The sequence below is a fragment of the Myotis nattereri genome, assembly GCF_964212035.1.
Source record: "Myotis nattereri genome assembly, chromosome: 2".
NCBI lineage: Eukaryota > Metazoa > Chordata > Mammalia > Chiroptera > Vespertilionidae > Myotis > Myotis nattereri.
The window spans coordinates 119,464,017-119,481,108 of NC_138076.1; the positions used below are offsets into that span (position 1 = coordinate 119,464,017).

Below are 17,092 nucleotides of genomic sequence, written 5' to 3' on the forward strand. Positions count from 1 at the left end.
TCCCATCATTGTCTGAGGGGGGAAGGTGAGAGATAGGGAAAGACCATAATTTATTAAGTACATGTTATAATTCTGGCACCGTGACCAGATATTTTATATGCACAGCGTAGGTATATAAATGTGGACCATTTCTACAGAGCTCTTGAAGGCTGCAGAGCCTATCCTCAAGGCATTGACAGCTGCACCAGAGGGACTGCCAGCTCTCTCTGTGGGGGTCATCGTGTTCTTCCAACAGAGCTCAGCTCTCCAGTGGCCTCCTGCTGCCAGTCCCTGTCCCTCCTGGCCTGCGCCTGGGCCATGCCCAACATCTAGAGTTGCAGGGTCCTTAACCTTCTCTCCGCTCCCTTGGGGTCAAGACCTCAGAAAGGCCTAGCACTGAGGGACTCCGAAGGCTTGCTCTCTGCCTTGCTCTAGAGTGGCTGACTGAGAAATGCAATTGCTTGTTTTGTATGGTTCCAAAAGAAGAGAAGGAAAAAAGGCTTGGATTGCCGCTTAAAACATAATTAGCACCATATTTAACAACATTTGGATGAGAGTGCTCCCCAGCAAGGCTGAGAAACCTGCAGTGCAGAGATGGAGGTCACAGGGCTGGCTTGTGCCTGGGCCTCCAGTCCTTTTCCCTTTGGCTCAGGGGGCATTCTTGTGTTTAGACTCACTAACTTCTTAAAATGGATGGGGACACTATTGCGCCACTTCAGAGAGGAGGGTGATGGAGTGGTTTCATCTGAGGCAGGTCCTCCTCAGCGCCTTCTCTCGGTGCCTTTCAGTGTCCGGTGGAGCTGACAGTTCCTACGCCTCCCAGGCAGGAGGAAGCGTCCCCACTTCCCACAGTGGAGCCCCTTCTGCCCAGAGGAGTCCTTGTGCTCATGGTCACTGTGACCCCGCAGCCTTTATCCTTTGAACTCCGCTTTCTAAGACACTGGTAATGAAGCCAGCAGTTTACTTATTTTTAGTAGGTAAACCATTTTTCCCTTCTTCTTTCTTCTTTCTCCTTTCTCCTTTCTCCTTTCTCCCTTCTCCCTTCTCCATTCTTCCTTCTTCTCCTTTCTTCTTCTTCTTCTTCTTCTTTTTTTTTTTTTTGAGGGGCACATTGCCCAGGGACTACGGTTTCCATTTTAAAGAGTGAACTAAGATGGGTGATTGCGATAATCCACCTGTGAGCTGTTCCGCTCACACCTGGCTCTGCTCCATCCCAGGCCAAAGTCTTCTCTGGAAGCCAGGGCTTGGGGCTTGACTAGGGGAGGGAAATCCTGGACATGCAGGCTGGGGCTCGTGTTAGCGGAGCCAGTGTAGTCCAGGCTGAGCACAGGTGAGTTTATGAACTACAGTTTGCTTCCCTCCACTGGATGGGTAACCTGGAGATGCCAACATGGACCATGCTTATCATCTCCCAGTGTATTTTCTTATGCTTTCCTTCCAGGTCACTTTTATCAGAATGGAAAGAGAGGTGAGCGGCACCCAGGGGCCTAACACAGCCGTCTCTTGTGAAAGGGGTGAGAGGGGCTGGGAAGAGAGAGGCTTCAGAGCCACCCTCAACCCCTCACACTCTGTATTTCTCTGATGTGATGGAAAGGAGCTCAATAACCAACTGAGGAGCGGTCTCAATTTAAGACTCAATACCAGCCTAGGGCTGTACTCACCCCAGCCCTCTGCTCTGGCTCCCTGAGCAGGTTTTTGCTTCCTGCTATGCTCTGACCTCTGCCCCCTTCTCCAGCCTCACCCCCTGCAGTAATGAGTTCCCCCCTCCCCATTCTGACTTAAGGACACAGCTTCCCTACCCCCCCTCAGTAAAGCCCAGCCCCTGCGCTCGCTGCAAGTGCCTACTCACGCCAGCCTGGCCCCGCAGTTTTCTCCCTCGATGTCACCGCCAGCCACGTTCTCAGTGTTGACAGACTCCGTCTCACTTGTGGGCATGCTCACTGCAAGAGTCAAAGGGATGCAGAACAAGGCATGAGGGCGGGAGGAGAAGGGGAGAGAAGAGCATTAGTGTGCAGTACCCCAGTCTCAGGAGGAGGCCAGCCTGCAGCACCCGCTGGTGAGGGTGGGGGTGCTGCTGGGAGCAGGCTGAGGCCCTGCACTGCCCTGGCCAGGTCCAGGGTTTCCATGAGGGAGTGACATGCCTGCTGCTTATCTAGGGTAGGTCATGTTGCTGAGGACACGCCAAACAGTGGGAATGTGGAAGGGAACCTGGCGATCGGATCATTTACTCTATAGGAGACATAGTCAAAACACTCACCATTGGACCTTTCTCCACCCTCAACTCTACACCCTCAGAGAAGCTGTGTAAGCTTGTCCAATTGTATCTACTACTTGCCATAAAAAGGGAATCTTTCTGGAAAACATTTTATTTCTCTTACCTTTTCCCACCCATTCTCAGGGGCTCCATTCCCAAACATAGGGGGGTCCTGCTTATTTGTAGAAAAGGCATCTCCACCGCCTGCATGAACTACTAGATGGATTTAGCGGAAAGCCTCCTTTCTGTTGTGCCTATGGGGTCCTGAGTCTGTTACGTCTGGGACAGTACCTGCCGCCTAGAGCCTGCACGGACCATGCACTGAGGTGCACACTGGCACTGCAGCCCGCAGAAAGGAGCAGTCGCCACGCCGAGTTTACTGTGGCCTGATGCTCAACTGCAGGCACGCAGTCTCCCTCCAGCAGCTGGGACATTCCCATCTCCACAGGCTGCCCTGGGATATAAACCACCTACTTCCACTGGCGCTGACCTACTGGCCATCTCCAGTCTCTCCCTGAGGTGGTGAGGGCTGAGCTTTGAAACCAGCAGGAGTTTTCTCCTTGGAGCACATTTGATGGCTTAGAAGAAGCCATTTCTTTTATTATTATTTTTGATTCCAAGTAAGAATTTAATTCAAGAGATTTATTTTCTACCTTCTATCACCCTTTTAATATGACATATCAGTGAGTTCCTTATTTGTGCCAACCTTTGTTCACAGCATGGGCCCTGGTTCAGCTCTCCTTGCAGGACACACTCCTCATGTGGGGAGAAAACCACTAGCCCTCAGCAGCCAGAGAATCTGCATTAGTGAGGCTGTGGCATCAGGTGATGTGGCACCATGTGACAAGTCCCCATGGGGCCACCACAGCCAGGAAAAGACTTCTACTGGTTACATGGGTTTCCCCAGTTTCTTCTCTTGTGGTTGAACACAAGATGGGCGAGTGGGAAGAGACTCATTTCAAGAACACCAAAGATACAAAGAGAAAGCCCATGACTTACCATGTGTTTGACTGTCACATCTGAGCAACCTGTCCACCTTGGGGTCATTTTCAATAAAGTTGGGTAATAAGAAATCTAGATGCCATTTTATAGACACTTGGAGCTGGATAGGACTTTAGATATTAACTTGTCCCCTTCACCTCACAGGACAGGAAAACGAGGTCTAAGGAAGGGACAGATGCCCAAGGTCACACAGAGTTTGGGGTGGTATTTGGATTGGAGCACAAGCGTCAGGACCCTCTGTACCATGCTCATTAGATTGTCCCCATGTTGACCAACTCCCTTTCCTACACTCTAGGACCAGATGAGGTTCTTAAAGCCAAATCAGGCTACCGGGACATCATCAGAACATGGTGAATAGCCCAAGGACAGTGTTGAATTTTACAGCACTTACACTCTCCTTGCAGCCCAAGGTCTGAGGGAGCTGGGGAGCAAGACCAGACCTTAGGGATGGTTTTAGCCCTGGGAACTGGGAAGGTAAGACTTTCAGAATTCCTTAGTCCATCCACATTAATGAAGAAGTAATATAATAGAAGAGCTTTCAGTCTTTTAATCCATCTCTCTCCAGCGATTTCTGGCCGAGGTCCCTTTAATTCTTCCAACATCGTTACTTAAAGAGCTGAGTTGTGTACAGAAAGTTCTCTGACTTTCCATGACATGCTGCTCCCAGAGTGCCCCTTAGGTGTGGAGTGGTGTGATGGTGGTGGTGCTGGGCATGGAAAGACAACCAAATTAGGAGTAGGTAGGCCTGGGCATTAGGAGGAACCATATTATCTTCTAAATCAAGGCACTGCCTGTACCAGTACCAAGATTACATTTACAGTTATCTTAATCTTGGCTGGCACTACCCAAAGGAAAGAGTCCATCAAGGACTAGCTGCTGACTATTATGTCTGCTGACTTTATACAAAGAGATGACAAGGCAGTGGCTGTGAGTGAGACAGATTACCACCCCCTTACAAAAACACAAACATACATACAAATATATACACAAACATATAAACACACACGATCACAGCATCACAAGCCATCAAGAAAAATACCCTCCCATCCAGACTGGTATGTAGCAACACACATTGACACACAGAGCACAGGGAACGTTACCATGGGTTTCTGTGGAGTGACTAAACCAAGCAAACTTCCCTTTCTTCTGATCAAGCAAGCCTGCTGCAGCTCCTCCTTTCACAGACAAGATGGTCATTTTCAAGAACCAGGAACAAGACATCAATAGTGAGCATGCAGTCAGCCACGGGCAAAAGAAAGAAACAAAGAACTCAGCTTTCACAAAGAACATCCATTGCATCTCCAAAAATAAACTGAAAATTGTAAAAATCAATAAACCAAAACAAATAATAACACATAATAAAATAGAACCAAAACCCCAAATCACGTGAACTAATGACACAAAACAAATGACAGACATTGGGGAGAAGGAATTAATGCAGCAGAGGCTTCAGTCTACACTGGTGTGTCTGGTTAGTGGCTCTGAGGAGAGAGCTTCCAGGGAGGGGTCACCATGCATCCCTGCTGACTTCTGTGGGAGGTGCCCTTGAACAGGCTCCAGTGTAAATACTAAAATCAAACCATAGCATTGGTGTCCTCCTTCACCCCCACCCAACAGCCACCTGACTGGACCCTCCCCCACCTATATTAGGTTCAAGGGCTCCATTGCCACTTACAACTGGGACACTTGCAGGTAGAAAGCAACTGTGGATCTACTTGCCCCTTTGTCCAATTCAATCATTCAATGCCATTCAGTAAAGACCTACCAAGCGCCACAGGCCTGATCACATCCCAAAGATATATGTATCAGTTTTTAATGGGTTTAAACAGCAACGAAGTTGCTCAATTACTTGTCAATGGGTGGTCTTTTGAGGAGGTTTGTATATAAGAAAGAATTATGTGAGCTTCTCTTGGTCCTGGACTGTAGTTGAAGAGAAGGTGCTGGTGAGAGTGTGAAGACAATGATTGTTGCGAGTGGAACAGGGGGAGTTCTGTATTGTGCAATGGACTCTGAGATCTAGATATCAAATGCATTAGCAAATTCCCAAGAAAGACAGTTTTCCCACATCTTTGATAGAACTGGCATTAACTGTGCCATGGAGGGTGCTGAGGATGAGTGAGGAATGAGGCATAGTCACCGATGACTAGTGAGGTGGGAAATCCCCAACCGCTCATGGACAGAAGCAGGGTCCTGATGAGGAATGGATGGGTGGCCCCATCAGTTCCAGGAAAGAGCATGAAGGGAAAGTCAATCCAAACTTTAGATGCTTCTTTATCTCATCCTCTTGCCTGAAAAGTCGGATGATGTTCAGTGAACACCCTTGAATGCTGTTTGTTAGTGAGAATATTGAAGACTGGCTCATGATAGAAAAGGGTCAGGCTTATTTTAATTTAGGTGAAGGTCCATTTCCCAAACACATATTTAAAAGACAAAACTTGAAATAAGCAGAAACGTCACAACCTGTAGCATTTTAACTTCTGAAAAATCCTATTTGAAAAAAGCACGGAGAGTGAGGAACTGACATGAATGACTTTTCTTCTGGAAAAGAAGATATGTCTCAGTTTAGAATAACAGTCACTCAAGTGAACATCTCAGAGGGGTCTTCTATTCAGAGGGGATAAACACGAGGCTGCCAGTCACCACATCTCTGTTCACACAGTTGTCTGGGGGTACAGGAACCCTAGCCAATGATGAAAAGCCATGAACATTGTGACCTGTTATATGGAAGCATCATCCCATCCAACTTTTGGTTTTGGCATCAATATTGTCCTATCTTGTCCAACTTCAGAAATAACTGTTGATAATTTTCAAAACAAGAGAAAAAGCTTGGTAAAATAATTGAATTTGACCAGGTTTGGTCCTTCATGCAGGCAAAGTTGGCAAGTGATTGGAAGAGCATCTAAATCATCTCCCTTGTCCAGCCAGGGTAGATCAGTGATCAAGTATCAACCTATGAACCAGGAGGTCACGGTTCGATTCCGGGTCAGGGCGCCAGGGTTGCAGGCTCGATCCCCAGTGGGGAATGTGCATGAGGCAGCCAATTAATGATTCTCTCTCATCACTGATGTTTGTATTTTTCTCTCTCTCCTTCCTCTCTGAAATCAATAAAAATATATTTTAAATTAATCATCTCCCTCCACTAGACCTGCTATTTTAGGTGAAGTTATATCTGAAGGTTTCTTGCTGAAATGAAAATACCTCACCTGGAAGGAACAGTACAATAACATATTAGTGCCTATGATAGTTCATCCCATAAGCCTGTGAAGGAATAAGATGGGCGAGGAAGCAATTGTATTCCTATTACTAAGGGATTAGACAGCAGGATCATAGCTGCTTCTTGGAGGGACTTGCTACTCTAGAGAGATGGACTTGGACTCCTTCTTAGAGTTCACAAACAGTTGAAAGTTGAGATTTATAAATACTGGACATGAATTCTGAGTATAAGATGGACAACTTGACTCCTCCTTTGAACTGGTGGGAAATCAAGGCAGAAAGATGGCGATGAACCTAGCTAGGTGCCCAAGGACACCTCACCTTTAAAGGCAGCCCTCTGCATGCCCTGAGAAGTGAAGCCTGAGCCTGCTCATCTGCAGACAATGTGATGATGATGCACCCTCTGTGGAATGAATTGTGCATCATTGGATGGATTTAGGAAGAAGAATGCCAAGGAAGACCACTAGAGAGAAAGCTGGTTTTCTGACTTTCTAAACTTCACTGTTATAGGTACTGTGGATCAAATCTGGGTCTCTGGGCTCTCCTGTCCCTTGGCTTCTGCTGAGAAGATTCCAAAAGAAAATGATATTTTCACGAAAGAGTAATTAACAGCTGCCATTGCAGGGGGTGGATACATAATTACATATTTGATAATATCATCAATGGCTACAATGAGTACAGACACCATTTTGCCAAAAACTGACTACATCTTGAATTAATGTCATCTTTTCCCCAAACATCTACTCTTGTGGGTAACTCTTGCTTGAACGGTGCTTAGTAGAACAATTTCTGTGTTTCGAGGGAGGTGCACAGTTCTTGTCTCCCCTGATCTGCTTGGAGAACAGCTGTGTGGATACCAGCGGTATAATAAGCCACATCTGACAGGAGGTAATCTCCTGAAACTGGAAATCAAATGACTCATACAGGGAGAGGAGCATAGGTCTAAACTGCTATGAAGATTGGTGTTTCCTGGTATATCTGGGTTTGCAAACCTTTTGAGAGTTTCTTCACTAAAATTTAGGAATCCTCCATTGAATACCAGACAGTGCTTAGAAAACACGGCTGCATAGATCAGCTGGCCAGCCTTTCTGCTGCTGTGATCCACAGAGAAAGAACAGGTTCAGAGCACAGGATCCTCCAGAAAACTAACAATTGTCTCCAGTCAGATCCTTCTGGGGTTTAAGACAAATCTCTAAGGAGTGGGTCTGCTCCAGGCTGTTGCTCCATGTTAACACTCATGCTTCCCATAAAAGAAAATTAGATCTCATTTAACCATCTTAATGCAAACATGATGCAACATGTGCCTAAAGATGGCCAAACTCATTTACAGGAATAAAAAATGACTTCTGAAGGGCCCAAGGTTTGAGAGTAGGAGCACCTTCAGTATTGATAAAGACAATGCAAGTCACTAAGTTACTTAGCAATCAATCCACAGAGGACACGGAAGCAAAATCTTCTTAGGTATTCTGTCCTTTACTCCTTTTTCCTCCTCTTCTCCTCCCCTTCCTCCTATCTTTCCCATCCTCGAGGCTGGAGGAGATAATGTAAAGAACCATCCACATGTAAAACATCTGGCCTTGCTTCTTGAGGCCTTCTGTCTCAGATCTTTTTATGCATCATAACTGGCTGCGTGATGATAGAGCAAAACTCCATTGAGGGAATGAGGAATGAATGTGGGGAGAGATGGAGGAATCCGCCTCCTTCCGAAATCTTTGGTCATGCTAAACAGCTTTGACTTTGTCATGGGGATGGGGCTTTGCAGTGCCCTGTTGTGACTGTCAGCAAGAATGGCTGGCTTCTCTTGTGATTTGCCATCTTCATCCTGGAACTCAGCTGGTAGCTTCATTAGCCAAGGTCAGAGAGCTTACTGACTGCTGTCAATAATTTATTTCCTCTAGTTGGAAGAGGGTTAGAGCATCAGGGCCAGACACCCAAGCAGTAGTTGAAGGCATTCTCCACCCAACCTGTGCTCCTCCAGTGCTGTGGAGTGCCATGTGGAGCAAAGGGGCTGAATCCTGGCCGGCCAGCCTGCTGGGACCCACTGCCCAGGCTTCCCTGCACTCTTTGATGGGACGGAAGCACTTATTTTGCCATTTACTGGAGGATACCAATTTTATTATCTTTTTTGGAAGATGAGTGGTATAATAAGCATTCATTTCCTCAAAGTACTAATCAGAGATATATCTAACAAGCAAAAGGATTCCTAATTTCCTACCTTATTGACTCTAATCTGGAATCTAAAACTCCCTGAAATTTGGCTCCATCCTATCTTTGATGGCTGAAGGTGCCCCCTCAGAAATTCACGGCAATGTCCTAACTCCTGTACCTCGGAGCTGTATTTGGAGAAAGAGTCTTTAAAGAGATAATTACCATTAAATTAAAATGAGGCCATGAGGTTGGGCTCTAATTTAATATGACTGGTATCCTAATCAGAAGAAAACATTTGGGCACAGCCACTTACAGAGGGAAGATGATGTGCAGACATAGGGACAAGAGGGCTATCCACAAGCAGTGGGGACACACCTGGGGCACACCCTCCCCTCATGGCCCTCAGAAGGAACCAACCCTGCTGACACCTCTATCTTGAATTTTTGGCCTCCAGAACTGTTAGAGAATAAATTCCTGTGGTTCTGTTGCTAGGGCTGCCCTTGCAACAGAACTACTAAAGTACTATCTACCCATTCTTGTTTCCTGTTACTTCCAGGAGAAACTCTCCCCGGAGTCGGGATGAGTGAGGCTGAACGCACACTCCCCTGGTGCTTGCATGAGGGTTGGTGCAGATTACCCTGTTCATTGTCCCTGAATGGGCCATCTTTATTCCAACCTCTGGGCTTTATATATATATATATATATATATATATATATATATATATATATATACTAGAGTCTCAGTGCACAACATTCGTGCATGGTTCCTCAGCCCAGCCTGCACTCTCTCCAATCTGGAGCCCCTCGGGGGATGTCTGATTGCTAGTTTAGGCCAGATCCCTGTGGCAGTCGGACATCCCTCTCACAATCCAGGACCACTGGCTCCTAACCTGCCTGCCTGCCTGATCGCCCCTAACCACTCTGCTACCTGCCTGATGCCCCTAACTGCTTCCCTGCCTGCTTGATTGCCCCTAACTGCCTCTGACTGACTGCCTAATAGCCCCTAACCACCTCTGCCTGCTGGTCTGATCGCCCTTAACTGCCTCTGCCTCGGCCCCCTGCCACTGTGGCTTTGTCCAGAAGGACATCTGGATGGATGTCTGGTCTAATTAGCATATTACATTTTTATTAGTATAGTTATGTTGTCCTATATCATATCTCCTCCAGAAGTGCCTGCCTGCTTCCCCCACACTACAGCCCCTGGGCCAAACCCAGATTGCCACTTGTTCCGAAAACATAAAGTCTCGCGGAGTACAAGCATGCCCACCTGCGTAAGTGTGATCTGCGGCTGCTTTCACCCTCCAACCACGGAGTCAAATAGTTGCAGCAGCGGCTCTATGTGGCCTTAAAGCCTACAATACTCGCTAACAGATCCTTCAGACAAAGAGTGTGCTGGCTCCTAAGCTAATCAAAATGGGCCCATCCCTGGGGGCCCAGGTCCAGTGTGTGGGGCTTTCAGGACCACCAGCTGCCAAGTCCCCTCCTCTGAGCTCCAGGAATATGGCGACCCCTGGGAATTACAAATAAAAGCCTGAATTCAAGGTTCAATCCCACCTCTCCCAGCTGTGTAACTCTGGGAAGCTATCTAACCTCTCTGAGGTCAGGTTTCCTATCTGTAAAAAGAAGATAACGATACTGTTCCTTTTGAGAGGTTCTGGCAAGAATTAAGCGAAACATCTATAAAATAACTTTGTACAATGATAAGTACTATGAGTATTTCCTAATATTACCATTAATTTTAATCTGTTTTTATTATAGTTTGCTGAGTAAGTATTAGACCTCTGTCCCTAACTAAATTTTAACTTTTTCAAGGCCGGGGACTTTATATCAGGATTTTCTGGATTTCCTTTCAGCTCTAGTGATACAGAATGTGAAGCTATAATAATAGCACTATATCTTCACAGAGTTTTAAGGGCAGTCCTGTATGCTGGACCTCACGAGGTTTGTCCTTTAGACGCACTCTCCAGCCCTCTCCCCCACGCCCTGAATCCTGCAGGGAGCTTGCAAACTTCATCAGTGAGCTCCCTTTTGGGTTGGCCTTTGGAAGCACCAATAGGATGGACATCATTGAGGCCTGAGGTGAGTGAGGCTGGGTTCTCCACCCCTGGTGCTTACCTGCGGGTTGGTGCAGATTGGCTGCCTCTGTTGCTGAGGGCCACAGGTCTGCCATGTGACCCTTTTGTCATGACCACCACTCAAACTTCTGAAAACTGCTCTCTTTTCTTGTCCCTTCAGGCCTGTGGTGATAATAGCTCCCTCCAGGTGCTGCCCTCAGGGTCCTGCCTCCCTTGCTGACTCCTTAAGCCCTGCCTGCATTTTCATTAGCCTTTCCTAAAATCACCAGTTTCCACAGCTACCTGTGTGGGCAAGGTATTAGCCCACTGAGAGGAGAAGGCTAGTCCAACAATTGAAGGTGACTGCTAATAGCTAGTAATAGTAGAGAATGGCTGCCCCGGAGCCCAGGCTTTACCGGCTACATCAGGCAACCTTCAGAATAACTTGACTTACACCTATATTTGCAGGTTGAATTACTGGTAAGAACTCGTGAGGTAGGGTATTAGCACAGGGATTGCTTTAGCTCCATGGCAGGACAGATCAAACAGTCTGGTTACAGTCCTAGGAGACTCTCTTCAAAGGAACTTTATCACATTTTATCAAATTTAATTTTCTCTTGCTGAAAAACCAGCTTGGGCAGTTATTCCTACGACTTTCCCACAGTTTGTTAGATCGAGCCCCTGGCCACGGGGAGTCCCAAGCTGCTGGTGAAGCTCTTTGCATGTCTTCATCCAGCTCAGGGTCTCAGGAATCTCCCTTGTACGGGAGTCTAGTAAATGCCAGGTAGTCTGTTCCTTGGCCTTGCCAATAAATAGCTCCAAGTCACATGATGATTTGGGGTCTCATTTTCCTCATTTCTTATATAAATAAATTGAAGTAGGTGATGAATTATAGATCTCTTATAAGGGAAAGAAAGAGATCAGGACAGGAGAAAAGCAAATGCAGGGGGGAAAAGGAAAGAGATGGTGAGAGAGAGAGAGCAAAACGGTTCTAGCCATGGCAGCATGCCTGGGTGGAAGGTCACAGAGAAAGGTGCCACCAGCCTCCAGAGCCGGCTCAACAACTGCTGCAGCCCAGGCCCAGCGTGGCACCCTCCACATAAGCAATTAAAGCCTGGCTGATTTTAAGCCATCAGAAAGTAAATATAAAACAGGATTAAATATTAAGAAGCCAAACAAAGTGGCCTCATTAAAAAGGCACAATATAAGCATGATGTGCCATCACCATAATTATTATTACTGCTATAAACTGGGAGGAGGCGTGTGTGCCTGCCCTTGATCTGCAGCTATAAGCCAGAGAAGAAGATGAGGGTGGCTGTGCTCTCAGCAGGACATAAACATCCAGTGCTGGCTCCCAGGCCGAAAACATCTCTCCACAACTGTGGTGCCACTGAGTCAGGCCACCTCAGTTATTACTGGGGTCGAGGGGAAGTGGCTGAATCAAATAAACAGCCCCTCGCCATCCCAACCTCACCTTCATTAGGGGCGACAGGGCAGCGTGGACATTCTCAGGCCCTTGGGACCAGGTGCAAACAGGACATCTGATCACACAGGAGGGTTGACACCTCCAAGGGAAAACAGCTCACCGCATTCATTGGGGATGTGACAGGGGCTTCTAGATGTAGATGTCGGGGCCTCTATTTGTAGAATTCCTTTGGAAATCCAATTCTTTTAGGCACAAAACAACTTTTAGGTTGGAGAGAGGACGTTATTCTGGTCTGCAAGGCCAGGGTTAGCAGTAGATGGTCACCCATGTGGTATGACATGAAAGGAACAGGAACGATTTGAGTCCCCAATCCCTCTCCAACTCAATCCAGTGATGTCTACTGGCAACTCCTTCATTTTAGGGTCTTGGCCCTCAGCGTGCAAATACAGTCATTGCTATTTTAATAGCAACAACAGCTCAGTGTTTTGATCACTTGCTCCATGCCAGCTACTCTTCCGTGCACTTAACACATATTAACTGATTGAAGCCCCAAAACAACCCTGTGAGGGGTCATCTGTCCCCATTATATGTTCCCAATTTACAGATCAGAAAATGGAGGCCTAGAGAATTGAGTTACTTACTCAAAGTGAGAAACTAACGAGATCCAGCATTTGAACAGAGGTGGATGTTATGCCAAGTCAGCCCTCTCAGCTACTACACACACTGGGTAAATTCATAAAAGCCTTTCCTAATCAGAAGAGAGTCCTGCAGATGTGCTTGTACCCACAGGGGGAGAAGAGAGGCAGAAGGTGCAGCTGGAGGTCCGAAGGGAAGCTGCTCATTTTATAATCCTGACCAGGGCCTTCCTGCCAGGAAGGCGGAGGCAGGAAGCAGTGTGGTTAGGAGCAGGGGCTGGAGCCAGGTGGCCCAAATTTGAATCCTGGCTCTGCCACTTTGGATATGTTACATCACTCCTCTGTGGCTCAGGTTCCCCACTACAGAACAGATTTCCATTAAGCCTGCACTGCAGGGGTGGAAGGGATAGGCCAACCCTTCGTTTTACAGGTAAGAATGTGAAGGTCTAGAGAGGCTCTGTGACTGGTCCAGGGTCACACAGCTGGCTAGTGGCAGAGGTCCAGTCCTCTTTCCACCATCAATGATCCCTCTTTTCAGTTGTCACTAACTTACATCACGGAGAGGCTGAAAGCCCACCCTTGGTCATCAGGGCTGAGCATAGGTCCAGGGCTCCCTCCCTTGTCTGAAATTCAGAAGTTTCACAGTGGGTGAGTTGTTGACAACAGCTATATAGAGCTCACGGTCCACTATTTTTCTTTTTCTTTTTTTTTTCCTTTTTTTGGGGGGGAGGTCTCTGTCTTCTACTTCACTGCTTTCTGCTGCTCAAGATAATTTTGGCCCACGTCACATTTCCAACAAGAAGGTCCTACATGGCCCACCACAGTCTCAAAGTACACACGGCGGGGAGCTATCTGGAGCAAGGAACAGTAACTTTCTTCAGCAGCGTCTCAGCCTTGCCCTCCCTTCCGGCACCCAAATCAATTGCTGCCTTAAATTTTTAGGCTGCTTCCATTAATGGCTTTTATGTGAAGTGAGTCACTTTAGCTTCCAGCCCCGTGGTGCCTCTTCCGCTCCATAGTTTCATGAATGAGTTTATGGGCAGCTGTCAGAATACAATCAGCGTGTCCCCTTCTGCAGCAAGTTCTTTCCTGTCATTAATCTGTCAACTCTGCCTTTTGGATGCTTGCATTTGTTATTTTCCTTCTTCTTCCCCTGGTTGCAAGACCAAGGATGCAGTGTGCCTGGTCTGTAAGTTTCACTGGGCAGTCCTTTAGCTGGCAAAGACCCAGGGAGGCAGAGCTCCTCTCCTCAGCATTGGCCAAACCTTGTTAGGACAGACAGTCACAGCTCAGGACCATGGTCAGAGAGGGGCAGCAGCCAGAGGCAGCATTTTGGGATGGTGAAGGGCTGTACACCATGGTCTAGGAAGAAGCTGGAGAGGTTTAATTTAGATATGGTAGGCTGGGCGACCTCAGCACCATCAATCTTCCCACGAGGAAGGAAAGAGTAGCTCCACAAGGAATAGGCATTGAAGAATGAGAATTTTGCCCTAATATAAGAAACATTGCCAAATGGCCTAGCTTCCTTGAGAGACTAGGAGTTGCTCATTATTGAAAGGTTCCTAGCATTTGTTGGGGGTTTGAGAGGAGATGTCTAAGAGTTTTTTTTACCTTAGAAAACAAAGAAACTGAACATTATAAGCAAGGAGCTCTGCATGAGGAAACCCCAGATTGCTGATTGCTTGTGAGGGGCAGGGACTTGGCCCAGAGAGAAGCAGATCTTGAAGCTCTTACTAAATTCTCTCAGAGGATGGATGAGTCTCCCCTTAGCCCTGTTTCTTCATATCACATCACTGTCACCGCACAGAATGCTCAGGCTTTCCCCCAAGGCGCTTCGAAATTCGGTTTCACTCTACCCATCCAACCTTTTCCCATTTCGACCCAGCGTTCACCCTCTGGTCAGGCACTCAGCTCGACTCATGGCCTCCAGAACATGCCACGCTTTGTCAGCGCTGGTTTGACCGCATTGTGTGGAGGGCCTGACACGTGCATGGTGCGTGCCAGGGACTGTGCACCCCCCTCTGGTCTCTGCTTGGCTGGGAACTCCCCTGGGCTCCTCCGTAAGCCCACTGTTTTCATGAAGCCTCTTAGACCACAGAGCCATCTTCTTCCAGAACCAGGCACCGTTTGTACCGTGTGGTGTAGAACTCTGCTGCGCACAGGGTTCTTCGCTCATCAGAAAAGGGTACAGCCCTGTGTGGTTTAGAGCATGCTCAGTACGTTACTTCAGTTAATCTCCACAACCGCCTGGGCAGACAGCCAGGAAGGTGTCTTCATTCACAAGTCGTAGAGGGGAAACTGAGGTCAAGGGAGCAGAGCCAGGACAAGGACACAGGTCCCACTCCTCTATTCCCTGCTGCTTCCCCAGCCACATGTGCCTTTGACTGTCGCTCAGGAATGGGTGGGAGAGTCAAGGCTCTCCTGGTCTCATCTCACCGACCCCTGCCCTTCTCTGCTCCACGCTCTGGCACCAAACTGACCTCCCCGGGCAGCCACATGGGAAGTGCTGACTTGTAACTTCTGTTGGAGGCACAGGAGGTGTACCACAAATATTGGTGGGTACTCGGGCACACACACCGCATTCAGCTTTCTTCTACTCCTTCACCCTCAGAGTGGGGTAGGACTGCGCATGTCTGGGATGGGGCCAGGGTTAGTATTGTTTCATTCATTCACTGTTTCACCAGACCAGGCACTGGAATGCACATAGTCAGCCACCTCAAGGCTCCTTCCTACCTCCTGTGCTGTTTAGTGGAAGGGCCAACATGTGACCACGGTGGGCAGTGGCTGCTCATGCCCATAGCAGCTGGGGTGACTCTGAACCAGGCACAGAGAAGGAGAAACCAACTCCAAATGAAATGTGCCAGGACAGGTGGATTTTAATGTAGGACAATATCACTTTTACTAGTAAAGTAATGAATTAAAACTTCCCGCAAATGCTCTTTTTTTGGCACAAAATTGGACATTTTTAAGTGTAAAAATATCTATGATGTTAATCCCTTCAGAAAATTTGACATATGAAGTTTTGAAGCTTGTTGTCAATACAACAAAATAGCATACACATCAAATTGCATATATATCAACATATGTGTAACTCCATCTATTGAAAAAAATCCTCATTATCAACCGGTACACATAGTATTTCTTTACTGAGCAGCTCTCCCTCCAGATTCTTCCTCTCCAGTCTGACTCTGAATCAAAGGTGTTAATCACCCACCACCCTCTCCTCCCTCTTTTCCTTAATCTTAGAATTCTTCCATAATGTCTCAGGAGGGTTGGGCTTGTTGGAGAAGCTGATTGTTTAGAAGAGAAAATCTTTAGAAGAGAAAATTTTTTTGAAATATAGAGAATAGGGACTGCAGTCTTCAACAAGCAAAAGGCCTGGAGGCACTGGCAGGAAGTGGGAATGCTAATGTTCCAGAAGTGACTGGGATGGGAGGCCGACCTTGGGTTCACCTGGGCCTCCTGCGGGGTGTAGGCTGCCTCTATGTGACTGCTCCCCCTGATTCCTCGAGAGTCTATGAGGATTCTTGACCCAGGAAATCCAGAAGGAAGGAAAGGAACAGAGGCCGTGGTGAGGTGGAGTCCTGGTCCTGGTGGGTGGGATACTGTACAGGCTTTTCCTGTGAGGAAGGGGACTGTTGGTTGCGTGGACTGCATGATGACAGGTGTGACTGGGTCTGTATAGCAAGGACGTGGGGCCTTTGGGCAGATTTGAGCAACTCTATTCTTTTGCTGTCAGCAGTGCAGGAGTAATCCTTATGTGATAGCTGAAAAGGTATGAAGACAAGGCCTTTGCCTGATTTAGGGAAAGCAGAAAGGAACAGTGGTCTTTTCCTAATTCCAATAATAAAGTGGGAGAGTGAGTCTCCTTGCAGATGAGAAGGACCAAGCACAGAGGTCAGCACCGGTGAGGAAAGGGGGCAGCATCACCAGGGGTTGGGGAGGAGGGAGGCAGGAGAGAGCTGGCCTGGAAGCTGTACTTTCCAGTCAGGACTCCCGAGTGGCAGGGCCCTGCTCAGTACCGACTCCATGTTTGGGAAGGACACAGTTTTAACAGCTCAGAGCTTTCCTCCTGGGCTACTGGGAAGACCAATGAGAAGAAATGGGCAATGATCTCAAATGGGAATGTAAGATAGGAGGGAGAGCATAGAGGAGAAGCAATTAGCAGGAGTCATTAGCCAAGCGAGGACAATTAGCAGCGCCCCTGGGAGGACACCGTTGCACCCATGACACCTCAGACCAGCTCGTGGAAGTTGAACAGTCCCAGGTATCAGCTCAGGAAAACAAAGAGTTTTCTAAGACTGGAGTTGCACGAAAATGGGAGGGGTTTCTTGTGATCTGGTGAGTTCCTACCACAGAGTGTTTAAGAAGGGGGTGGGCT

The 17,092-nt window shown here is 47.5% G+C and overlaps 1 protein-coding gene across 1 annotated transcript in view; it reads right to left on the reverse strand.

Annotated features, from left to right (window-relative positions):
- CACNA1C (calcium voltage-gated channel subunit alpha1 C) overlaps positions 1-17,092 on the reverse strand; it is a 224,941-nt gene that overhangs the window by 134,186 nt on the left and 73,663 nt on the right. The window contains exons 7-8 of the mRNA XM_081083633.1: positions 4,336-4,410; positions 1,829-1,919 (exon numbers count right to left, since the gene is read on the reverse strand). Of these exons, the coding sequence (XP_080939759.1) occupies positions 1,829-1,919; positions 4,336-4,410 (166 nt within the window). The remainder of the gene's footprint in view (positions 1-1,828; positions 1,920-4,335; positions 4,411-17,092) is intronic.